The following is a 25,896-nucleotide window of genomic DNA, read 5'->3' on the forward strand; positions in this document are numbered from 1 at the left end:
ATTTGCTTGAACGAGGATTGAACGGAGTAAACAACACTGTATCCTTCACAAAGTATGCACAATACTGTAGTAATTTTTGCTTCACTAAGTCTGTCTCGTTAAAGTACGACACAATCTCTACTCCTGGAGGCAAGCGCAGCTGAGGTGAAAAAAATTGGCATTTCGCCAGTTATAACATTTCACTAAAGTTGAATGCACGCGTATCACGGCGGCCGTGCAAAAACCTAACTCACCTTGTTTTTTCACCGGCATTTTTCTCAAAGTGCAGTGTTTGATGTTTATTAGCACTGATCGTCTCTAGTTCTCGGGATGTTGACGCCAGACACCGTTCGTTTTCTCCTCTTCCCACTCCCATCAAACTGCCGAAACTCGGGGATAAGTAAAATTTCCTCGTAACGAGAGCCCAAAAGGTTACAAGTACTAAAGAATACAAGATAATCTCAAATACACACATCCACAGTACTCCCAATAAAAAGACTTTGCGAAGAAACTACTTTTAAAAAGGGAGAAAGGAATCCCCAAATGGTATATAACGATATTTCACTGTCTTGAACACACTCTTGAACACCCACACGATTTGTATTTTTGTTTCTAACAAAAAAATGGCAGAATCCAAAACGATTCGTTCCAAGAGAGTCTAGACAGTAGCTGCAAGTCTTATCTTGGCAACAGAAGGTGTTTCTTCGTTTCTCGCGTGTTTTATTTTGCTGGGTTGTAAAATGTTCCACAGCCAGGTGGTGAGGCGTTGTTGAACAGACTGGAGCCGAGAGCCACAGGAGGAAAGCGCAGCAGTTGGCCAGTCAACCTGAACTGACTGCCCCCAACATTAATCCAGCACCAGCTTTATCCATCTCGCATCAACTTCTCAATCCTGGAACGAGTTGATCCTGAAGGACTCGACCGCCACTATTTTGAGGGTGAAAAAAATAAATCAGAGCAAACAGAAATATCCCTCAGTCCCGGATTTCTTTTTTAAATAAAAGAGCGCCGGGAACCTTTCGGGCACACGGAGAGTAGTCTTCCCAAATGTGAATACAGCACAACGCCTTTTTTTTTTAAGTGACCGTTATTAACTTTCGGTCGTGATTGCCCTTCCCCAGCAGAACTCGGAATGACAGGGGCCACAGCCCATCTCTGAAGATGCCGGGTAACACGTTCATGAAGTGAGATGATGCGAGGCCAGGCTCCGTGTGACGGTGCAGCTCGGGCGGCTTTAACACGGGACACCGGTTAAAGGACCAAATCACTGCGACACCTGCCGGCTACGTTTACTTTGATCAGAATTTCGGATTCCAATTTGAACGTAAATAAAGCATGGGCCATTTAAAACGCACCTTCCCGCGGGAGGGAATACTACTTGAACGAAGCTTGGACGGTGTGATTTGATCTCTCCTGCAGCTTCCCCCTTCCCTCCGAGCTTTGTTTGTACCCAGCCCTGGCAGAGCACGCGCAGGGTTCGCTCAGTAACGGACGGGGGCGCGCGGCACGTTTGATTGACGTCGGGGAGGGCGCACAACCAGCCAATTGGGGCCGGGGAAAGGGGCGGGGCATCTCCGTCACTGCACCCGGGCGGGGCGGGGCAAGGCAAGGGTGAAAGGGGAAAATTCTGGTCAGGTGATCAACATGTCTGCGTCCTCGTTGTTGTTGACCTAATGTAGAGAGACAAGGTTTGAGAAACATCAGTTTCATAAATGTGTTGCAAATTTGTGCAATTCTTTTCCTTCTAACAATTTACTGAGCAACTATTATACTTGTTCGCAGCTAAGTTAGAGAGTCAAGTTTAGGTGTTTCATATTTAATTTGCGAAATGCACTTTCACTCTCATCTCCACGGATGCTACCACTAGACCTGCTGCGTATTTTTGTAACATTTTATTTGGTGTAATTTTACCAATATATTGAAAATGTTACCACCACACTTATCCTTTGCCAAGAACTGGACGTATCAAAATCAGATCTGATGCAGTTAATTACTTTATTCATCCAAATTCTACGTATTGGCCATGTTTCATAGTAATGGTTTGATACTTTTGTGTAACAATGTATTTTGGATTACCTAATTTTCAATCCGAAATTGTTCCAGGTTTCGAGAATGGCAGATAATACATTACTCACACAAGATCTACAACCTAGTATTCCCAACCCAAATGTGATGGAAATGCTTCTCGAACGGTTTCAACAGCTTCCAGAATTAGACAGGTATACATTTCATCCATAATGCAGATTTATGTATTTAACATTGTTATTGTACAGTGCAATTGCTACTCCTGTGAGTGGTGTTATATTTTTTAAAAGTGCAACCAAAGAATTTAAATGAAGAACTTTCAGTTTGCATTTGTTTAAATTAAATGAAACTTCACTACGCAAGTGACAATAAAAGCCTCCAAATGAAGCACGTGTTTAAAACAAGCATCTATAAAGGTGACACAAGGCCAATTTTAAAACAAACATTCACAATCAGAAAATTAGCTCATATTTACAGGTAAAAGAAAGCAATGAAGTTGAGTTTATACGATGTCTTCAAAATATTTATTAATTGATTTTCTCCATTAATAGTTGGGGATTCAAAACCGGTAAAATGGCCTCTACCATGGTTTAAATGTTTTGGCCATCCTATCAAAAATACTCCCTTGCTGTGCTGAATTAAGGGTATCATTATTGTTTGCAGTCCAATAAGGTTATGGAAGGTGGGGTGGGGGAGAGAATCAGGCAAGGTTCCTATTCTTTATCATTTTAAAGTAGTCCCTAATAAATTACGTGCAGGTGAATGCAAGGAGAGGATAGAATTTGACTTGGCTCTGATATTTCAGAAGTCCGATCACTTGCTCCACTTACTGTTCAGGCACACTCAATCAGCAGTCTATTGGGCAATGTACCAATTACAACCCTGACAGTGGTGCAAACCTAAAAGAGTGAAATGCAAATGGAAGAAACATTAAAGTATTTTTATCTGCCAATAAGAATTATATCAACAAAGTGAATAACCTCACATTTATCCACCTGCAATACTGTATGCAGTTTTGGTCTCCTTATCTGAAGAAGGATATTCTTGTTCCAGATTGAGTGCAGAGAATGATTACCAGACTGATTCCGGGTATTGGAGATTTGATGTATGAGGAGCGATCAAATCGATTAGGATTATAGTCACTTGAGTTCAGAAGAACAAGGGGAAGGATCTCATAGAAGCCTATAAAATTCTAACTGGACAAGACAGGGTAGATGCATGAAGTTTGCTCCCGATGGTGGGGGTGTCCAGAACCAGGGGTCGCAGTCTGAGGATATGGGATAGACCATTTAGGACAGAGATGATGAGAGATTTTTTAACCCAGAGAGTGGTTGGCCTGTGGAATTCGTTATCACAGAATGGTGCATGAGGCCAAAACACAATGTTTTCAAGAAGTAGTTAGAAAGAGCACTTGAGGCGAAGGGGATCAAATAATTTTTGGGGGGGGGAAGAGAAGAGGTGGGGTGAGGCTATTGAATCGAATGATCAACCATGATCATAATGAATGGCGAAGAAGGTTCAAAGGGCCAAGTGGCATCTTCCTGCTCCTGTTTTCTATATTTTCTCCAAACACTGTACTCTTTTTTGAATGTATAGCCAGGGATGGTGGATAGCTCTCATTGTATTACCTCAATTCCTTCATTAAAGAAATGTCATATTGATTCACAGAAATGAATTGTATTTTTATTTTAACTTTTACAGGAGGCGACCATTTGGCCCATCATGTTTGCACTGGTTCGCCAAAGGAGCATCATGACTTAGTGCTATTCCCCTGACTTTTCCTGTACCCCTGCACACTATTCTATCCATCTAATGCCTGAATGCCCCGATTGAACATGCCTCCATCACACTTCAGGCAGTGTGTTCCAGACCCGAACCACTAGCTGTGTGAAAATGTTTTTTCTCACATCACCTTTATTTCCAAATCAATTTAAATCAGTGCCCTCTTGTCCTTAATCATTTTATTTATGGAGACAGTTGCTCCCTATTTACACTGTCCAGTCCCCTCATGATTTTGAACATCCCTATCAAATTTCCTTTTGCCAAGGAGCACAGTCCCAAAGCCTCCAACCTCGTCTCAAAACTGAAGTTTCTCATCCCTGGAACCATTCTTGTAAATTTCATCCACACTCTCTCCAGTGCTTTGCATCCTTCCTATAGTGCGGTACCCAGAACTGTACACAATACTCCAGCTGAGGTCCAACTAGTGTCCTGTATAAGTTCTGAATAACCTCCTTGCTCTTGTACTCAATATTAGGCCAGGATTATATATGCTTTATTAACAGTTTCTCCTCTTAGACTTGTAAGAGTAACATCTCCTGAATAAACCTTGCATCATGTTTTGAAGAAACCCAAGCACCTCCATACTTTTTTCCTTTGAGGCGACTTAAGAACATAACAAGGGAAAGCTGGCAACGAGGACTGAGGCAAGAGAAAACTAGTGAGGCACTAAAACTGTCGACAAGACCAAATGAGAAGATTCTTGGGACCAGATTCAAACATCAGATCGAGGGAAAAACCGCCAATGCAGAAAGGTTTGAAAAAAAAAAGTACAACCATGAGAGTGTCGGAACAGTTTTTAAAAAAAAAAAACTTGCTTACTTGCTTAAAACTTGCTTAAAATGGGTAGACTAAGCTGCAGAGACCATGAATGTGGTGAAGTGAAATGGACTGCAAGAACGAGGATTCAAAAGTCTGTCCGATTCTGTGCAACTACTACTCAAATAAAACAAACTATAGTCCAGGCAAAAAAAAACAATTTTATTTTTCATTGTGGATTAGGAGACCTCTTGCTTCATGCATAAAATAAAAAGAGAAGGGAGGAAGGCTGAAGTGTAGATCCTGGGAGCCGGTATGCAAAATGGCGAGCAAAGGTGGTGCCATGGGTGCATTTGATGAAGACTGTGAAACTTGAAATTCGTATGAAGAGAGATTTCAACATGTCATAGCTAATCAACTACCAGAGGACCTTAAGGTTGCGATATTTCTCAGTTCAGTAGGACGTAGAACCTTTATGCTACTGCAAAACTTAAATCCATCCATAAACAAATCTACAATGATTGAAGAAGATTCTAAAAGGGCATTTCTCACCTAGACCACTTGTAATTGCGGAAAGGTTTCAGTACCACTGCCGTAGTCAGAAAGAAGGTGAAAGCATCTTACAATTCCTGGCCCTCCAAAGCACTACAAGGTTGGTGCAACACTAAATAACATCCTTTGTGATTGGCAGATATGCAGACTCCACAACAATGAAACTATTCGGAGAAATCTGCTTACTGAAAATGCCTTAACTCCTAAATCAGCAATTGAAATTCTCACATCAATGGAACTAGCAGCAAAATAGGCTTCACAGCTAGGAGTTGGAGCAAAGATCGTAGTACACCAAAAACAAACCTGCAAGAGTACAACAATGCCATTGATGTGCATAAGTTAGACACTCAGAATAACTCCCAAGATCTGAAACCAGGGCATCTTGTTGGTGTGAGGTGATCAACAACGTTTCTTGGCATTTCCTAAACCTGATAAGTAAGACAAAATTAAGTGGATACAGGAGCGGCTGTATCATTGATACCGGAAACAACCTATAACCAAGAAGTTAAAGCATCTGCCATTGAAACCATCAAATGTTATCTTACAGATGTACACAGCAGAGGTTGTGCCACTAAAAGGATACCTTCTAGTAAAGTGCAAGTAAATGGACAAACAGTGGACTTGCCTCTCCATATTGTCCGTGGAAACCTTCCTGCTTCATTGATAGAGCAACTGGGGAGCGGTGAATCAACTGGTTGATTCAAAGAATTCCTACAGCAACTGCTGGAAAACCGTAAAAAGGTGTTTGAAAACTCACTGGGCTCAATGACAGGAGTTGAAGTCCATCTCATCAAAATTAAGCCAAACAATACACCAAAATGGCTCAAAGCCAGAACAATACCATTTGCCTTCAGGGCAAAAGTAGAACTAGAAAAAGACTAGTCCAAACAGGAGTCATTGAACCTGTTACCACAAGTGATTGGGCTACCTCAAAAGTCCCTGAACTAAAAAGAGATAGCTCAGTTAGGATATGTGGAAATTGTAAGACAACAATAAATGGATGGTGCGTAGATCACTATCCACTGCTACTGATTGAAGACTTATTTGCTGAACTTTCTGAAAGTCAGAAATTCAGTAAAATAGATCCATCATGTGTATTTACAAATGAATGTGACTGCAAAAATCACAACCCTTACCCACTATTGTGTCGCACAAAGGTTGGGATAACATCTGCACTTGCTCTATTTCAGACCTCCATGGACCAAATTCTGGGTGGGTTCAATGGTGTGTAATGTTATCTAGATGAACAGGAGCACTTTAAGAACTTAGAAGCTACACTGGAACGTCTACAAAACCATAATCTTGGGAGTTGAATAGGAAAGGTGTGACTTTTTCAAGACATCCATAAACTACTGTGGACGGCACGGTGGCACAGCGGTTAGCACAGTTGCTTCTCAGCTCCAGGGTCCCAGGTTCAATTCCTAGCTTGGGTCACTGTCTGTGCGGAGTCTACACATTCTGCCCATGACTCCGTGGATTTCCTCCGGGTGCTCAGGTTTCCTCCCACAGTCCAAAGATGTGCAGGTTAGGTGAATTGGCCATGCTAAATTGCCCTTCGGTTAGGTGGGGTTACGGGAAAAGGGTGTAGGTGTGGTCTTAAGTAGGGGGCTCTTTCCAAGAGCCGGTGCAGACCAATGGGCCGAATTGTTGATTCTATGATTCTATACTTGGGTCACGTCGTTGGTAAAGGTGGCTTGCACAAGGAACCAAAAAAGGTGATAGAAATCTTAGAAGCGCCATGTCCTAAAAATGTGAGGCAATTTAGGTTTCTGGGATGAATAAACTATTACGGTAAATTCATTCTAAATTAAGCAACACTATTGAAACCGTTACACACTTTTGGTATGTGTTAGACAGGTTTGGCCCTGGAAAAAAAATGAATAAGTGCACATAAAGAGAGACAGGTTTGGCCCTGGAAAAAAAATGAATAAGTGCACATAAAGAGCTAAAAGAAACCTTAAAGAAGTCCGAGCTATTGGTTCACTACAATCCCAAGATGAGGTTACAGCTTGCTTGCAACACATCACCATCTGGGTTTGGCGCAGTTGTCTCATACAATGCCTTCGCATTCACTTCACAAACTCTTACAAGCACAGAAACAAATTGTGCTCAGCCTGAAAAAGAGGCGTGTTGAGTATTATATTTGGAGTAAGAAGGTTTCATCACTACCTTTATTGACATCATATTACTCGCTCAACAGATCATCGACCCTTGATGACAATCTTCAAGACGTATAAAGGTATTCCTCCTTTAGCAGCTTGTGGGTTACAGAGGTGGTCTTTGAAATTATTGGCGCATACCTACTATATTCAATATTGTAAATCGGACAACATGCAAATACTAATGCTTTGTCAAGATTGCCATCACAAATCGAGAAAGAACCAGAGGGCAATTTCTTCAACGTCCTATATGTCTCACATGGATAGTGTACCTGTGACTTCATCTCAAGCATAGTGATACACAAGAACCGATCCAGTGATGGGGAAGGTGAGGGGACTGGTCCTAAAAGGAACAAGGACACATTGTAAAAATCCAGACCTCTAGTCCTACATCACAAGATTTGACACTCCAGAGTGGAGTTTTACTATGGGGAATCAGAGTGATTATTTCTCCGTGCTTGCGTAAATAAATCCTTGACCGACTACACAAGGGACATCTTGGTGTGGTGAGGATGAAAGAACTGACACGGTTATTTTTGGTGGGCAGGATTAGATGCTCAAATCGAAGAGAAAGTAGGGCAGTGTCAGTCATGTGCAAAACTAAGAAACACTCCACTGCCAGGTCAATTGAGAAACACATGTTCCTAGTCATTGATCTGATTGGTAACTGATCTGATTAGTAAGTTTGCAGACGACACACAGGTTGGTGGAATTGCGGATAGCGATGAGGACTGTCAGAGGATACAGCAGGATTTAGATCGTTTGGAGACTTGGGCAGAGAGATAGCAGATAGAGTTTAAACCGGACAAATGTGAGGTAATGCATTTTGGAAGGTCTAATGCAGGTAGGGAATATACAGTGAATGGTAGAACCCTCGAGGATTGACAGTCGGTGTACAGGTCCACAGGTCACTGAAAGGGGCAACACAGGTGGAGAAGGTAGTCAAGAAGGCATAAGGCATGCTTGTCGTCTTTGGCCAGGTCATTGAGTATAAAAATTGGCAAGCCATGTTGCAGCTGTATAGAACCTTAGTTAGGCCACACTTGGAGTATAGTGTTCAATTCTGGTCGCTACACTACCAGAAGGATGTGGAGGCTTTAGAGAGGGTGCTGAAGAGATTTACCAGGATGTTGCCTGGTATGGAGGGCATTAGCTATGAGGAGCTATTAGCTATGAGGAGTTGAATAAACTCGGTTTGTTCTCACTGGAACGACGGAGGTTGAGGGGCGACCTGATAGAGGTCTACAAAACTATAAGGGGCATAGACAAAGTGGATACTCAGAGGCTTTTCCCCAGAGTAGAGGGGTCAATTACTAGGGGGCATAGGTTTAAGGTACGAGGGGCAAGGTTTAGAGGAGATGTACGAGGCAAGTTTTTTTTACACAGAGGGTAGTGGGTGGCTGGAACGCGCTGCCGGAGGAGGTGGTGGAAGCAGGGACGGTAGTGACATTTAAGGGGCATCTGGACAAATATATGAATAGGATGGGAATAGAGGGATACGGACCCAGGAAATGTAGAAGATTTTAGTTTAGACATACAGCATGGTCGGCACGGGCTTGGAGGGCCGAAGGGCCTGTTCCTGTGCTGTACTTTTCTTTGTTCTTTGTTCTTAATTACAAATGCACATTCTAAATGACTAAAAGTAGTGATAATGAAACCCATGACAGCAGAACAAACTATTCTGAAGTTGGATGAAATATTTGTGAGATTTGCTAGACTCAAGCAGTTCATAAGTGACAAGGGAACACAGTTCACTTCCAAGGAATTTGACGACTACTTAAAAGGAAATGGTATGGACACATCAAGTCAGCTCTGCACCATCCTTCCGCAAATGGGTTGGCCAAGTGATTCGTACAGTCACTTAAATACTCAATCAAGACATCAAAAGGACCAAAGTACGTTGTCAAGATGAGTTAATTACTTCTTGATATCATACTGAAACACCGCACAGGCAATGTGTAGTAATCCACGGGAGGCAGGAGTTCCGTCACCACACCAATATTTATTTACAATAACGATATTACAGGAGCAGCTACAAACAGTGCTGCTAGCAGTCCAGTCAACTTAAGACTGCTCACAAAGCCTACACAGGTGATTATATGGGCCTCCTCAATGAGCTATCATTGAGGGAGCTCATACTACAATTGGCCAACCAATAAAGCCAATTGGAGTTCATTACACAATGACACACAGTTCACCAGTAATACTGCTTTTCAAAAGAAAGCCAAGAACAAAGTTTGATCTTTTGATACTGGAGATTGTCAAACGACAACAACATACACAGATTGCTAGACGTCAACAAAACTCTAAAAAGGGAATATTTATGCAAGGAGAGCGAGTATTAGCAAGAAGCTACACTACAATTGAGAAATGGATAACTAGCAAAACAGGACCAGTACCATATACCATACAGACGGATGAGGAGAAGGTTTGGCGGCATCATTCTGACCAAGTATTAGCTTCTCAAAGTAAAATCGCTGAAACATTCCAGGAAGTATTTCCATCAGAAAATAAGCAATAACACTTCTAAACAGAGGCCAAACACAGAAATAAATTCAGATTCTGTTTCTAAAGAAGTATTACCAAAAGAAAAAGACACTTCAAAGGTCTCGACAGATTATAGAAGATCGAGTACAACCCAAAAGAAGCAAACAGCTACCTGATAGACTGTCTTACTAGATTGCAACATAAGATCATGTTGCAAAGTAATGCATTTAATGTTTAATTGGGTTTGTTGTTTAAACGGTAAGTTGTCATTTGTACGAAAGAAGGGAGGAGGTGTTATGTGTTTAAGTAATACATCTGGTGGAATGTCATGTGATACAGAGTAACGTCAGCAGAGTATACAAGGGTCTTTAGGTTCTCCTCTTGGACTTGTTGGAGCAACATCTCCTGAATAAACTTTCCATTGTGTTTTGAAGAAACCAAAGTGTATGGTAACTCCATGCTTTTTCTCTTTGCAGCAATTTAAGAATAAGAACACTTGTCATTCGCAAACTTTGAAATAGTCCCCTGCAGTCCAAGATCATTAGTATATTACCAAAAGGGTCTCAATACCGATCCCTGGTCCCACTATCGACCTATCAGAGTAATGTGATAACTGATACTAAAAGATCACATAGCTCTATTTCAAAAGAGCAGGGACGATCTCTTGGTGCCCTGAACAGTATTTATCCTCAACGGCAAACACAAACACATCATCTGGTCGTTAGCAAGTTGCTGTTTGTGGGTCCTTGCTGTGTACAAATCAGCTGCCTACGTTGCAACAGTGACTACTCTTCAAAACTACCTCACTGGCTGCAAGCATTTTGAGGCATAATGAGGTTGTGAAAGGTGCTATATAAATACAGTCATTCTTTCCTTTGAAATTCTTGACGCAAGTTTAGTTATCTTAATCTCGCATGATAGAATACCGAGCAGGCTTGGATCCTCGTCACCCAACAATTAACCATTACACAATTTATTGTAAGAAGTCTTACAACACCAGGTTAAAGTCCAACATGTTAGTTTCAAACACTAGCTTTCGGAGCACTGCTCCTTCCTCAGGTGAATGAAGAGATATGTTCCAGAAACATATATATAGACAAATTCAAAGATGCCAGACAATGCTTAGAATGCTTGCAATTTATTGTAATTGCGTTTTCATGGATTATAAAACACTACCACATAAATAGTAAAAGACTGTTTCAAGGGGCTGACAAATCACTAATGGGCACTCTGATGTGGGATTATCATAGTGAAGAATGGAAGGGGAAATATATATTCAGAGGGTCATTCAAACATAATCAGCAATAACATGGTCACTAAAGCAAACTTATTTAAAAAGGGAATAGAAGCACTTTAAAAGGAACATAAACATTTTCAAGGGAACGGGACTCTAATCGAAGAGGTAGCACCAGCATGATGGGCTACCTACTAGAATTTTCTAAACTACAAAACCTGTGAGGATTTTTTTTTTAAATCCATGAGCTATTACAATTGGAACTGGAGGCTGATAAAATTCAGAAATCAAATGCCAACAATTATAAATTTGTTATTACCAGGGCTCCACAAGAGGTCAACATATCTCATCCTTCCTTTCATCCTCAACTTTGGGCAGTTTGTTTACGGAAGAAAAATCCCTGAAATGATTTTTCCTTTCAGCTTTTAATTGCTGCACATCCATACATTTCTAGGACATGATTCCTCTTCAATATGGGGGTGGGGGGTGTTCTTCGCGTTAATTTCATTATTATAGCTTCTACAAAAAGTACATACAACTTCTCTGATTCCATTCAACATGTAATTGATCTCGAGAGAGAGAGGTGCAACAAAGTTCTCTCTTGCCTTTCAGGAAGCCTGGAGGAAAATTTCTGTTTATCTAATATTTAGGGACTAATTCAGCTCACAAACTCGCCTTTCTAGAATGGGGACAAACCAGACAATTGTCATAAACCAAAAGGACACTGCAAAGCTGAGTTCTGACAAAAGTCAAGGTATCTCAATTACTATATAGAAGTACTTATCCTATCCTATTCCTGAAGCAGGCTATGGTGTTGCTTTGGGTGCAAATATCATACAAAAGTATCCCAAGCTGTAAACTCTAAAGCTCATGAGATTCCTACCCGAGATGGTTTCTTTGTAGCTTTTTTAGTTGCACCTCAAAATTGATTTTAAAAAAATCTTTGATGAAATTCCTAACCTTAAATCCATCTCTAAAATTTGGAAATATACTCATTTTAAATACTGAAAAACGACAACCTCGGTGAGTCTACTCCCAAGCCGCATTTTCCTTTAAATTATAGTTTATAATTATTTCATTTACAAACACACACTGCTGCATTATATTTTATCTGCGGTACAGCACCCCTGTATAGACAACTGCTGAAACAGAATAGAGTACCTTTCGTTAAAGGGCTATTGAAGCTTCATCTGATGACTCCTCCTTTGCTCTTCGGTTGTTTTTCCTGGCAGGTCAGAAGTTTTCCCTCTCCTCCCTACCTGTTGTCTTGTTTTTGCATTAGCAACACTGCAGCCATTTAAGGAATGTGTGTGAGCCAAAGAATATGAAATCTTTATGAATGATGTTCTTCTCGGCCCCAGTTTTCCCCTCCTCTGCATTGGAGCACCCTCATCGGCAGGTTATAAAGACAACTATGGCTCTTGCTCAAGGTTTACACAGCACTGTTAGAAGAAAATGCTTTCAGAAGTAGCCAGCAACAGGTGAACATGGGACAAGTTTTTCATCAACACAGAATACATCGTGAAAGCATTACTTGAGCAACAGAAACACAATTTTGAACATTCAGTTTTTGAGAATGTTCAGTGGGCTTCCATGCAGTAAAAGAAAATAAAGCAATTCTAGGAGAAAATCTGGCTTTATCTTTATTAGGGCAGCAGGGTAGCATGGTGGTTAGCATAAATGCTTCACAGCTCCAGGGTCCCAGGTTTGATTCCCGGCTGGGTCACTGTCTGTGTGGAGTCTGCACGTCCTCCCCCTGTGTGCGTGGGTTTCTTCCGGGTGCTCCGGTTTCCTCCCACAGTCCAAAGATGTGCAGGTTAGGTGGATTGGCCATGCTAAATTGCCCGTAGTGTCCTAATAAAAGTAAGGTTGGGGGGGGGGTTGTTGGGTTACGGGTATAGGGTGGATACATGGGTTTGAGTAGGGTGATCATGGCTCGGCACAACATTGAGGGCCGAAGGGCCTGTTCTGTGCTGTACTGTTCTATGTTCTATCTGGAATCAAACCTGGCACAAAGGAAGATGGTTGTGGTGGTTGGAGGTCAATCATCTCAACTCCAGGACATCACAGCAGGAGTTCCTCAGGGTAGTGTCCTAGGCCCAAACATCTTCAGCTGCTTCATCAATGACCTCCCTTTCATCATTGGGTCACAAGTGGGGAAGTTTGCGGATGACTGCACAATGTTCAGTACCATTCATGACTCCTCAGATGATGAAGCAGTCCCATGTCCAAATGCAGCAAGACTTGGACAAAATCCAGGCTTGAGCTGACAAGTGACAAGTTACATTCACGCCACATGAGTGCCAGATACTGGCCCTCTCCTGCAAGAGAGGATCTAACCATTGACCCTTGACATTCAATGGCATTACCATCGCTGAATCCCCCACAATCAACATCTGGGCAGGGGTGGGGGGTTACCATTGATCAGAAACTGAACTGGACCAGCCACATTAATACTGTGGCTACCAGGGCAGATCAAAGACTAGGAATCCTAGGGTGAGTAACCCGCCTCATGATTCCCCACCAAAGCCTGCCCACCATCTACAAGGCACAAGTCAGGAGTGTAATGGAATATTCTCCACGTGCCTGGATGAGTGCAGCTCCAACAACACTCCAGAGGCTTGACACCATCCAGGACAAAGCAGCCCGCTTGATTGCTCCTCCTTCCACAAACATTCAAACCCTCCAGCACCTAACACTGCTGTGTGCATGATCTACAAGCTGCAGAGCAATAACGTACCAAGGTTCCTTAGACAGCACCTTCCAAACAGGCGACTACTACCATCTAGAAGGACTAGAGCAGCAGATACCTGGGAACCCCACCACCTGGAGGTTCCCCTCAAGTCACTCACCACCCTGACTTGGAAATGTATCGCCGTTCCTTCACTGTCGCTGGGGCAAAATGCTGGAATTCTCTCCCTAACAGCACAGTGGGTGTACCTACACCTCAAGGACTGCAGCGTTTCAAGAAGGCAATTCACCACCACCTTCTGAAGGGCGACCAGGGATAGGGAATAAATGCTGGCCTAACCAGCAACGTCCACATCCCGTAAATGAATTTAAAACATTTCTTTAGTGGAATGATCATAGTATTTTCAATAAATGTTTAATTTAGTCATGCATATTAGCATGATATTATTACAGGAATTGCAGAAACATGACTCACCCCAGAATATGAAAATTACCTCAGGAAGCAGGTTGATAGAATATTCCTAAAGGATGCAGAAAAAAAGGAGCGTTCATGTGAATTTGGGAATTCAGTTATCACAGAGAATTAAAATAGTCTGACTTGAATAAGCTACTAGTTAGGAATAGCAAGATAGGGGTTTCCCGCCTCTAGGGATAAGAATTAATTTGATTTCATAGAATCCTCGAATCACTACAGTGCAGAAGGAGGCCATTTGGCCCATCAGGTCTGCATTGACCCCTTTGAAAGAGCATCCTTCCTAGGCCCATGCCCCCACTCAATCTCCATAACCGAGTAAGCCTACCTAACCTTTTGGACACTAAGGGGCAATTCAGCATGGCCAATCCACTTAACCTGCACATCTTTGGACTGTGGGAGAAAACCAGAGCACCCGGAGGAAACCCATGCAGGCATGGTGAGAACATGCAAACTCCACACAGTCACCAAGGTGGGAATTGAACCCGGGTCCCTGAGCACTGAGGCAGCAGTGCTAACTGCCCTATTATTTAAACTCCATATTATCTGGGATTCCCTCAACAGATGTGTTGCAATAGAATCAGTACTGAATGTGATGCAGACCCGTTTACCCAATGTCTTGTCAATGCCAATGGGGATAATTCACATCTGCAGTGGAATTCTATCCATATTAGCAGCCTGAATTATTAAATTAATATTTGGAACAAACACCGGGTGAGTTTGTCGGTTAAACGTTAACTTTTCACTGTAGTGGTCTCATAAAAAGTGAGTTTGAGCAGTCTCAGTGTAATTCTCTTATATGGAGGAGTAGAGTATATGGCCCCTCGCGTCTGCCCTGCTGCAAGATTGGATCTTGGCTTCAACTTCATTTTAATTTCCTATCTGTTATCCATCACCCTCGTCTCTGGTTCAAAAATCCGACTCTTAACCTTGTATACATTCAATGGCTCAGCCTCCACAGCTCTCCGAGGTAGAGATCTATGGCCCTCAGAGAAGAAATTCCCACTCATCCGTCTTAAATGGGCGACCCCTTATTCTGAAACTGTTCCCCCGAGTAAGAAGCAAATCTCAGGCTTAGTAATTTAGTGTGATGTCCTTTCTGTTTTTCCAATCAACTACCCTTTCTTGGATCAGCATTAGTGCATGTTCATGATCGGGCAGTATTCGCTCTGGTTAATTCGATATAATCGTGCATCAGCTATTAATTTCTCCCCATTTCTGTAAATATCCTACTTTTCTCACCTATAAATCATTTCTTCATTTCCACATATTGTATTTCTAAATATTGCCATATCGGTGATGCAATGTAGCTCTTTCTAATGCACCTCAAAGGTTTCATGAGCAATGAAGATTAAATAAAGTTGTGAGATGTTCTGTACAATACTTTGTGTCAGCAGTTAATATTTGTAATGATTATTCTTTTCCTCCCTACAGAAAGTTTTTTGCATATGGACCTATCTACCTTGGGATAAATTCGGCATTTGCTGGTTTAATAGCCAACAGTTTCTTTCGAAGAATACTCAATATTGCACAAGCTCGTTTTACTTCCAGTTTGCCCATGGGAGTCCTTCCATTCCTGTCAACAATAGCAGCGTATAATGCTGCTGTGTCAAAACCTTTGCTTTCAGGTTAGTAAAAGGTTTGTTATTGCTAAAACAATGTTTGTACGACAGTACAAGACTCAAAATAAGTCGTATTCTAATTTTTAATATTAAAGGTGTTCTATAGCAGTGTGTATACTTTTTTAAAAAGAAATAATTTATGGATAATGGTGTTGCTGGTCCGTAGTTGCCCTTGAGAAGATGGTAATGAGCTAGAATCATAGAATTTATAGTGCAGAAGGAGGCCATTCAGCCCCTCGAGTCCGCAATAGCCCTTGGGAAGAGCACTCTATTTAAGCCCACACCTCCACCCTATCCCAGCAACCCCATCTAACCTTTTGTTCACTAAGAGGCAATTTAGCATGGCCAATCCACCTTACTTGCACATCTTTGGACTGGGAACCCACAGTGCTGTGAGGGAGGGAGTTCCAGGATTTTGACCCAGCAACAGTGAAGGAACGGCAATATAGAATGTGAGTAATTTGGAAGAGAACTTCCAGGTGGTGCTATTTCCATATATTAGCTGCCCTTGTCCTTTTAGATAGTAGCAGTCGTGGGTTTGGAAGGTGCTGTCTAAGGAGCCTTGGAGAGTGCCTGCAGTGCATCTTGTGGATCAGTCATTTTCAAAGTCTGGGTCACAACCTGCAGGGGTGAGTCACGGAGCCATCCATCGTGGCATTCCATATTACGGGAATTAAGGCTTTTAAAAATGCCGGCTGCGACCACTTTTCAGAATGTCGGCCATGCTACATGAGTGCCCGCTCATCAGTGCGCAGGCCCGGAGTCCAGCAAGAAATACCTCCTCCTCCTGACGTCAGCACGCTGACCCAGGAGAAGATTTTTTTTAAATTCAATGCAGTCTTCCTGCCTGAAGTGAGGGCAGAGAGCAGGTCATGCACCCAGAACATTGACATCACGTGCTCTGGTGCGATTGCGATTCCTCCATTTTGTCAGTAGCAAACCAGCAACAGGACTGTAAAATTTAAAATGTATTATTTTGTAATAAGGAAGAGAGGTCCAGAGACACAAACAGGCCAGGAACTCGCAACTAAACCTGCTGGAGAGTGGCTCAGGACAATCCACAGCAGGACAAAGCAGTGCTGGTGTGAGCTCCAGGACCTCTGCTGAACAACCCATACAGAAATGTAACATTGAATGACAAAGCAAGTGAGATAGTGAGGACCAAGCAGGCTCATCTGTCGCAATGGTTGGCTGACATGGGTCCAGAAGGTTGGCAAAAATGGGTCCCTGGAAAAAAAGTTTGAAAAACACTTGGAGATGGTGTACACTGCTGCCACTGTTTGTTGGTGAAGGAGGGATTGAATGTTGTGGAAGGAGTATCAATCAAGCGGGCTGCTTTGTCCTGGATGGTGTTGAGCTTCTTTAGTGCTGTTGGAGCTGCACTCATCCAAGCAATATTACACTCTTGACTTGTTCCTTGTAGATGTCGGACAGGATTTGAGGAGTCAGGAGGTAAGCTACCCACTGCAGGATTCCTAACCTCTGACCTGCTTTTGTAGCCACAGTATTTATATGGCTAGTCCAGTTCAGTTTCTGCTCAATGGTATACTTCAGAATGTTGGGGAGGCAGTGGCATAGTGGTATTGCAACTGGAGTAGTAAACTGGAGACTCAGAGTAATGCTCTGGGGTCCCAGGTTCAAATCCCACTACTGCAGATGGTGAAATTTGAATTCAATGAAAATCTGGAATTAAAAGTCTAATGATGACCATGAAACCATTGTCGAAAAAACCAGTCTGGTTCACTAATGTCCTTTAGGGAAGGAAATCTGTTGTCCTTACTTGGTCTGGCTTAAATGTGACTCCAGATCCACAGATACGCGGTTGATTCATAACTGCCCCCTCAAGGGCAATTAGGGATGGGCAATAAATGCTGGCTCAGCCCACGTCCCATGAACGAATAAAAAAAAAACGTTGATAATACTTTGACATTATGTACTTTATGTGAACAAACTAGTCACAATTATCTTTACAAATGAAGATTTTGAAAGGGGAAGAGAAGGAAGAGAAACTGCCATTCTTAAATAACTTGGACTCTATGACAAAATCTTCACTCAACAAAACACCACAGTATCTGGTGTAGGAAGGGAATGGAATGTAGAATAAAGTATGCAGAGGGAGGAAACTAGCAGCAAAAAAGTAGACAGACAACTTATATGCCGTATTTATCAAATGGCAGCTGTTTGGGAATCACATGGTGTGAGCGCCGGAGCAGCTGCATATTTGCGAGCTCCAAAATCTTTGTTGTTGAATTTCTTTGTGCGCCAGTGGACTGATAGTTTATCCTGATGATTACCTTGTGATGCTGAGCTTTATTCTCTGATAATTATGTCTATTAATGCGGTTATTTCATCAGCTTGCAGGGAAGTAAATTCTTTGGGGGTAATGCCTTGCCTAATCAATTATCCTACATTAATACAGTTATATCATGTGAATCTGGTTTTGTGTAGTTTCTTTATCCTTTGTACCTTTGGGAGGGGGAGGAGGATGAGAAGAGCCAGACCAGGGTGTGATTTGGAGGCTGTAAGTGGTAAGGTTAGTTTTGTCCTCTCTATGTTCGAGGAAGGTCCCCTGTAGTCAGATCTAATCTTTTTCTTTTGGCTTCACTTATCTTTTGAGGGTTCAGGCAGAGTGTTTTATCCTGTGAGGACTGAGGGTTTTTCAAGCTCCCCTTCAGGGGGTGTCAATCAGTCATCCTGAATTGGGTCTCCCTCTGACTGTTCTTCTGCTGTCAGAACCTTTGTGTTGAGGTCGGCTTTAATATCCTCTATTTTTGGTGGTAGCTGGTGTGTCTGAGCTGGTCCCTCTCAAGGGTGTTTCTTCAAGTGCTGTATTTTGCATGGGATCAGATGGGCCTAGAATGGGGGTGGGGTACATGGTGGTCCAAGGGTCTAGATCTTACATGTCTTTATTCTTGTGGCAGAACTGGACTAGGCCAGGCCCGATGTTACAGTCATTATCATGCTCTTTGGGCAGGCCACAGGAGTTCACGAGATGGGTGATCCACTTCAGAGAGATGTTGAGATGGGGTAGGTCTGAAGGTAGAGCCCAGACTTTATCCTTAGTTAATTCCTCTTGAGAGTTAAGCGTGCCCACGTGGTAGTTGGTTGGCCAGTCTTTGTATTCGGTGGATCCAAGGTGTTTGTTCTGACAGTTCTTGCTGCTCTTCCTCATTTTCTTTACACTGGCGAGATGTGAGGATTGCCCTTGCAGGCTAGTGGTGTTAGTGCTGGAAGGTGGGCTTTGGTGGCACAGACAAACAGATCATTGATTTTTGGGTGACCAAATCCTTTCCTGGTTTTGATCCCAGAGGTTTTGTTTCTGATTCACTTGGTCTTGTTGTTCTCAATGCTACAATGACTGTTGTTTTGGCCTGTACTTGTCTTTCTGTTTTTGCTTGCTTTGTGAAAATGTGTAAAAATTGAAAAACTCCCAATGAATATACATTTTAAAAAAATCTGCAGCTGTTTAGAATTAAAGCTGAAATCATGATTTTAAAAAGGCTTTAAAATTAAACAACAATGCCTTCCCTTCTTTAGGTGATCTCAACTGTCCCACGTGCGTCCTAGTTAGAGGAGGATTAGTTGCTTCGATTGGAGGATGCTTGTATCCTGTTCTCTTGGCCTTACCTATAAATGCTGGCCTTGCAACACGGTGAGGACTATATTGCTGTACTCGATAGTCATCTCGCTAATAAGAATTGTTTAAATTTATACTGACTTCTCGTGTTTCAAGCACATGGGGGGGGGGGGTTAGAGGAGGAAAGAAAGAGTGAAAATTGGGAGTAATGATTGCTGATGAGAAAGGTCCCCAATGTCAAAATTGATTTTCTATAATAAAGTGAAAATTTAAAATATTCTGTGCATGAAGATACTCACTATGCATACTTTATTGATAAATTCCTGCAACTAAACAAAGTACGTTACTTGATATCATGACCCAAATCAGAAAATTAAATTCCATTAAAATCTTCTGCACATCATAGTAGCTTTTATTGTCTTAAACTTAATTAAAGACAATTACACTCCATGAAGATAGAGGTGGTTGAAGTGAACTGGGTTAACAGATTAAAAGGGAAGGAGGTAACGAAGCAGTCACATACATTGAAGATGCTTCATAACTCTCAACAAAGATATATTCCATTGAGGATGAAAGTCTATCAAATGGATGCAGTGTGGCTTACTGAGGAAATTAAGGTGATTTTAAACCGAAAGACAAAGCTGCAGATATTAGTGATAGGCCAGGAGATTTTGACATTTTTTAGAAATCAGCAACGGGTCACTAAAAAAAGTGAAATTGGGATACAAGAGAAAACTATCAAGCAGGCAGTGAAAGCTTCCACAAGGATATGAAAAGGAAAAGAGTAGCTAAAGTGAGCATCAGTTCCATAGAGGGTGAGACTGGGATACAAGAAAATGGTAGAGTCTTTGAACAAGTATTTTGTATCCATCACCAAGAGCATCTAAAGATTAGAAAATCAAGAGGCAAAAGGGAGGGAGGAACTCAAAACAATCAATGCTGCAAGAGAAAAATTGAGGAAATTAATGGAACTTGAAGGCTGACAAACCTCCCCAGACCCAACGGCTTGCATCTAGAGATCTTAAAAGTGGCAAAAGTCCCAGAAGCTTGGAAATCTACAAATTGAACACCGGTTTAAGAAAAAAAGGAAACAGAAAGCAGGAAACTATAGGCCAGTTAGCTTAATGTCTGTTGGTGGGAAAGTGCTAGAATCCGTTATTAAAGAGATGGTAAGGGCAGCATGGTGGCGCAGTGGATAGCACTGCTACCTGATGGCGCCGAGGTCCCAGATTCAATCCCGGCTCTGGTTCACTTGTCCGTGTGGAGTTCTCACATTCTCCCCGTGTTGCGTGGGTTTCGTCCCCACAACCCAAAGATGTGCAGGGTAGATGGATTGGCCACACTAAATTGCCCCTTAATTAGAAAAAATGAATTGGGTACTCTAAATTTATTTTAAAAAATTAAAGAGATGGTAGCAGGACTACGATCCTTTGAGTCTGCCCTGCAATTCAGTGCAATCATGGTTGTGACATGGGAGTGTCCCTTTGAGAAATGTTTTTATCTTATCACATGGATTCAGTGATGTCATTGTGTGGGTGGAGCTGGGCTGTGGCTTTTTCTGAGTTTTTATTTTTGCTTTGAGTTTTGGAGCTGCTTTGTGGCACTGAGTTTTAGTTTTGTTTTCACATTTGGCTGCTGTGGACTCAAGACAGAGAAGTACTTAGCTGCTGTTTTGGTAAAAAGGGGTTTTTCGTTTATGGGATCTTGTTATTGAATTGGAACAGTTAAAGGGTTATACATGGATTACTCTAGCTGTGTGGGGCCTTTATGTTTGCAGTTGATAATTCTTACTGTGTGTTTATACAGACGTTAACTAAATGTGTAGAATAAAGCTTGTTTTTTGATTGAAAGCGCCTAAAAACTGTTGAATAACATCTGAAAGGCAGGCTCAGATGTTAGATGCTAATCGTAACCAAAATCAATAAACAGTTATAGGTCAGGTGAACTCCATAATATACTTTGGTGTTTTCTAAATCCTGGCCCGTAACAGTTGACCTTGGGCTTCAAATCCATTTACCCGTTGATTCCCTAAGAGACCAAAAATCTGTCTATCCCAACCTTAAATGTATTCAACGATGGAGCATCTACAACTCCCTGGGGCCGAGAATTCCAAAGTTTCATAACCATTTGAGTACAGTACCTTCCTCGCCCCATAATCCTAAATGATCAGCCCCTTATCCTGAGACTGTGCCATGTTTCCGATTCCCCGACCAGTGGAAACAATCTCAGCATTTACCTTATCAAAGTCCTTCTGAATCTTGTATGTTGCAGTGATATCACCTCGCATTCTTCAAAATTCCCAAGATGTAGACCAGGTTTACTCAACCTCACATCATAGGACAACTCCCTCATCTCAGGAATTAATTTAGTGAACCTTTGCTGTACCATCTCTGACATAAATCGTTTTTTTTAGACTAAAACTACAGTGTTCTAGATCTTGGGCGGCATTCTCCCCTACCCGGCCGGGCGGGGGGTCCCGGCGTAGGGGAGTGGCGACAACCACTCCGGCGTCGGGCCCGCGCCGGAACGGTTCGCACCACGCCGACTAGCGTGAAAACCAGCACCAGCGGCCTTTGAGGCCCGCCGCCCGGGCTGGCTGAAAGGCCTTCGCCGGTTCGCGCATGCGCCGATGGGGGATTCTCTTCTGCCTTCACCATGGCGGCAGCGGAAGAGAAAGAGTGCCCCCACATCACTGGCCCGCCCACCCCCCGATCGCGGGCCTGGCCACCGTAGCGGCACCCCCTGGGGTCTGATCGCCCCCCCCCCCCCCCCCCCCCCCGGGGGCCCGCTCGCGCCGCCAATCCCGCCGCCACCAGAGGTGGTTCAAACGTCGGCGACGGGAGAAGCCTCCCAGCGGCGGGACTTCGGCCCATCGCGGGCCGGAGAATTGCCGCTCGACGTGGCGCGATTCCCGCCCCCGCCAATTCCCGGGTGGCGGAGAATTTCGCCCATGGTCTCACTAAAGCAAGACTTCTTTATTCCTTTACTCCAATCCCTCTGTAATAAAGGGCAACATGCCATTGGCCTTCCTAATTGTTTGCTGTACCTGCATGCTAACATTGTGTTTTTTTGTGCAAATTCACCCAAGTCACTCTGAACATCAACGTTTACATGTTTCACACCCTTTTTTGAAAATATTCTGCTTTTCCTACAAGTGAATAACTTTACACATCCCCACATTATGCTCCATCTATCAACTTGTTGCCCACTCAATTAACCTGTCTATGTCTCTTTGCAGCATGTGTCCTCCCCACAACTTACCTTTTCACCTATCTTTGTCTCTTCATTTATGTCACTTAAAACAGATTCTAAATAGCCGAGGCCCCATCACTGATCCTTGCAACACACCCACTATTCACTGGCTGCCAATTTAAATGTCCTGTTCATGCCCACTCTTTGCCTCTTCCTTAACCAATGCTCTATCCATGCTAATATATTACCCCATTCCTTATCTTGTTTATTAACCTTTTGTGTGGCATCTTACTGAATGCCTTTTGGAATCCAGGTATACTATTTTTACTGGTTTCCTTTCATCAACTTTCTACATCCTTAAAAAAATGTAATAAATTTGTTAAACAGAATTTTCTTTCTGTAAAATCATGAATTGTTCTAATCATATTATACTTCAAGCGTGTTGTTAAGATTTCCTTAATAAATTCCAGTATTTTCCCATTGACTGATGTTTCCCTTTGTCAACTTTTTGTGGCCCTTACTAGTTTCTGAAATACTCCCAATCCTCAGGCTTGCTATTGTTCTTTGAAACATTTGAGCCTATTCTGTTAATCTAATACTATCTTTAACTTTCTAAGTGAGCTACAGATGAGTTTTCAATGGAATGTTGAACATTTTGAATTGTTACTGCAAATGTTTCCCCTATTCATTTACCACCATAACCTTCAGTCTAGTTACCCAACCACTATAGTCAATTCTCCCCTTTCATGTCATTTAAGATTTTTATTTGTGATTGGAGTATGCGCTTAAGAACTTTATAAGGAATTCAATGGTATAAATGATCATTTCCCAGTGGATCTTTTACTGACACCATTAATGAACCTCCCCTTATTATACAATATGAGATCTAATAATTATTTATCCTTAGTCGGTTCCACAATGTATTGCTTCAGGACACATTATCACAAAATATTCAACAAATCAATTTTTTAGACCACCCTTGTCCCAGTATATATGAAGATTAACCCCCCCCCCCCCCCCCCCAAATTATTACATCACCTTGGTTTACATACTCCAATCATTTCTTATTTAATACTCTGTCCAACAGTATAACCACAATGAAGGGGGCATATAAACTATTTCCACCAGTGTTTTCCGATTCTTGCTATTCCCAATTTTCACCCATACGGAACTCTACTCTACTTCATGATCTTCTGACACCATATCCTATTTCACTCATTTTCTTATGTACTATAAGGGCGACCACTCCTCTTCCATTCTACCAGTCTTCTTAAGATATTTATTTCACAATTTTGAAGACCCTGCAATCATGTCGCTGGAATAGCAATCAAGTCTAAATAACTTAATTATATTTGTACCTCAGTTCATCCATTTTGTTGCAAATGCTTCACGCATTCAGATAAAGAGTCTTTAATTTTTTTTTAAATAACTACTATTCTGTGAATTGACCTAATTTTTTGGTGCGCAACTAATGTTCAACTCTTTGTCGTTTCCTGCCCCATATGCTCATTTTTATCTACAACACAACATTGTTCCATTGGCTCATCCTTTCTCTTTAGATTTTTAAAGTTCCCTTCACCCAAATCATTACACCACCATCCCAGGTGTCCAGTTAACTCTTCCCATCCCCCCCCCCCCCCCCAACCCCCAACCCCCAACCCTCCCTGATGCCCTGCAATGTTTGCCAACTCAAACTCTTGTGCAAGCCGAAGACACTTACTGCAGATATGCCCAGCTTATTCATTGGATAAAAGTAAATTACTGCAGATGCTAGAATCTGAAACCAAAAAGAAAATGCTGAAAAATCTCAGCAGGTTTGGCAGCATCTATAGGGAGAGAAAAGAGCTTGCGTTTCGAGTCCAGATGACCCCTTGGTCCATTAACAAAAGCATACCAGGTAGAAGGATAGGATACACACTGTCTGAGGTATAAGGAGTTGGGATTTGTTTATCATAGTGATGCATGATAGGAGGATTAAATGATTCAGTGCAAATTTAGCCAGATCCCATGCACAAAGAATACAAACCGGCTTCATGAGCTAGATCAGAGGAACTCATCAAATACATTTTGTTTGCAAGTTGTTTCTTGGGAAAAAGAAAGAAGGGAGTGGTCCGTTCTTAAATTATGTGTAGGGGCTTCATTGAAGTTACTTGATTTGGTTTATTGCCACGTGTTCTGAGGATCATATGTAACATCTCAATGGCTATGTTAAGTATCTGGGCCACAGCTGCAAAAGGTTTCTCCTTGCAGAACTTAATTCAAAGAAAAAAAATATCAATCCTCCAAACTGAGAAATCACTAAATCTTATTAAACTTAAATGTACCATGCCCTCATAAGTGTATTACTTGTATCTAACTGCATTTTACTCTCTTTTGTCCAGGTATAATACAGCCCCTATGCCTCAAAAGGGGAATATAATACGATTCTGGATTACTGTTTGTCAGCCAGTTATGAAGAAACTGAGTTTTGTGTTCATCCTTCAAGCTCTCTTTGGAGTCTATCTGAGTTCCAAGCACTATGCAATTTACATGAAAATGTTAGCACTCCCAACTTTTACAGATCCTGAACTAAATGGATAAAATACAGGAAAACAAAATCTCCATTACTTGGCAACATAGCATCATGTATTCATCACTATTGAATTAAGAATTTCTTATGTGACTTAATAATTTGAGTAATAAAGTGATTAATGCGCTACCAAACAAGTTCAAATTCAGAGTTATTGCATCTACAGTCGTTATTTTTGCATCTTGTGATTGTGGCAGTGCCTCCTGTGGCTCAGTTGATTGCACTTTTGGAGGTTCAAGTTTCATTCCAGGGCTGGAGCACAAAAATCCAGCCTGATACTCCTGTGTCATTACGGAGGGAGCGTTGCACTGTCAGAGGTGCTCTCTTTTGGATGAGATTTTAAACTAAAGCCTCCTCTGTCTGTTCAGGTACATGTAAAAGTTCTTATGACTATTTTGAAGAAAAGCAAGTTATTCTTGGTGTCCTGGAAATACTTTCCCCTCAACCAACCATTGAAAAAAATACTAGTAACCATCATATTGCTGTTTATGGGAATTTAACGCATTATGTAAATACAAATCTCTTCCTTTTTACCATAAAGTCCATAAATGCTATATCAGTGGTGCAGTCTATAATTAAGGGTAGGGTGACTGAACCTCTTTAAAGTGAAGTCAATCTGAAAGAGGGAGCATAGATTTGTAAAGGCTAGGTTATATCTGACGAATCAGGCTGAATTTTTTGAAGTGACAAAGTTACGGAGAATGCTATCGATATCATTTATGCAGACTTCCAAACAGCAGTTGATAAAAGTTTCATAAGAGATTGTTCAGTGGTATCCTGCAAAGGTGTGTATTGGGGC

General features: G+C 41.9%; 2 protein-coding genes across 4 annotated transcripts in view; one reads left to right on the plus strand and one right to left on the minus strand.

Moving 5' to 3' along the window:
* The window catches only part of dlg2 (discs, large homolog 2 (Drosophila)), a 1,378,721-nt gene extending 1,377,253 nt beyond the window's left edge, over window positions 1–1,468 (minus strand). For 2 of the 3 annotated variants that reach the window (XM_038818412.1, XM_038818411.1), the window contains exon 1: window positions 234–1,468. In XM_038818412.1, coding sequence (XP_038674340.1) covers window positions 234–252 — 19 coding nt within the window. In that variant the 5' untranslated portion in view covers window positions 253–1,468. The remainder of the gene's footprint in view (window positions 1–233) is intronic. The other variant, XM_038818410.1, reaches the window with a different exon arrangement.
* A 93-nt stretch (window positions 1,469–1,561) lies between these two features.
* On the plus strand, window positions 1,562–25,234 carry tmem126a (transmembrane protein 126A). The gene is made up of 5 exons (XM_038818575.1): window positions 1,562–1,667; window positions 2,083–2,198; window positions 15,572–15,765; window positions 19,297–19,411; window positions 24,910–25,234. The coding sequence occupies exons 2-5, from the start codon at window positions 2,092–2,094 to the stop codon at window positions 25,106–25,108; spliced, it is 615 nt and encodes a 204-aa protein (XP_038674503.1). The 5' UTR covers window positions 1,562–1,667; window positions 2,083–2,091; the 3' UTR covers window positions 25,109–25,234.
* The last annotated feature ends 662 nt before the right edge of the window (window positions 25,235–25,896 follow it).

Source organism: Scyliorhinus canicula, chromosome 14 (assembly GCF_902713615.1).
Source record: "Scyliorhinus canicula chromosome 14, sScyCan1.1, whole genome shotgun sequence".
In the NCBI taxonomy this organism is placed as follows: domain Eukaryota; kingdom Metazoa; phylum Chordata; class Chondrichthyes; order Carcharhiniformes; family Scyliorhinidae; genus Scyliorhinus; species Scyliorhinus canicula.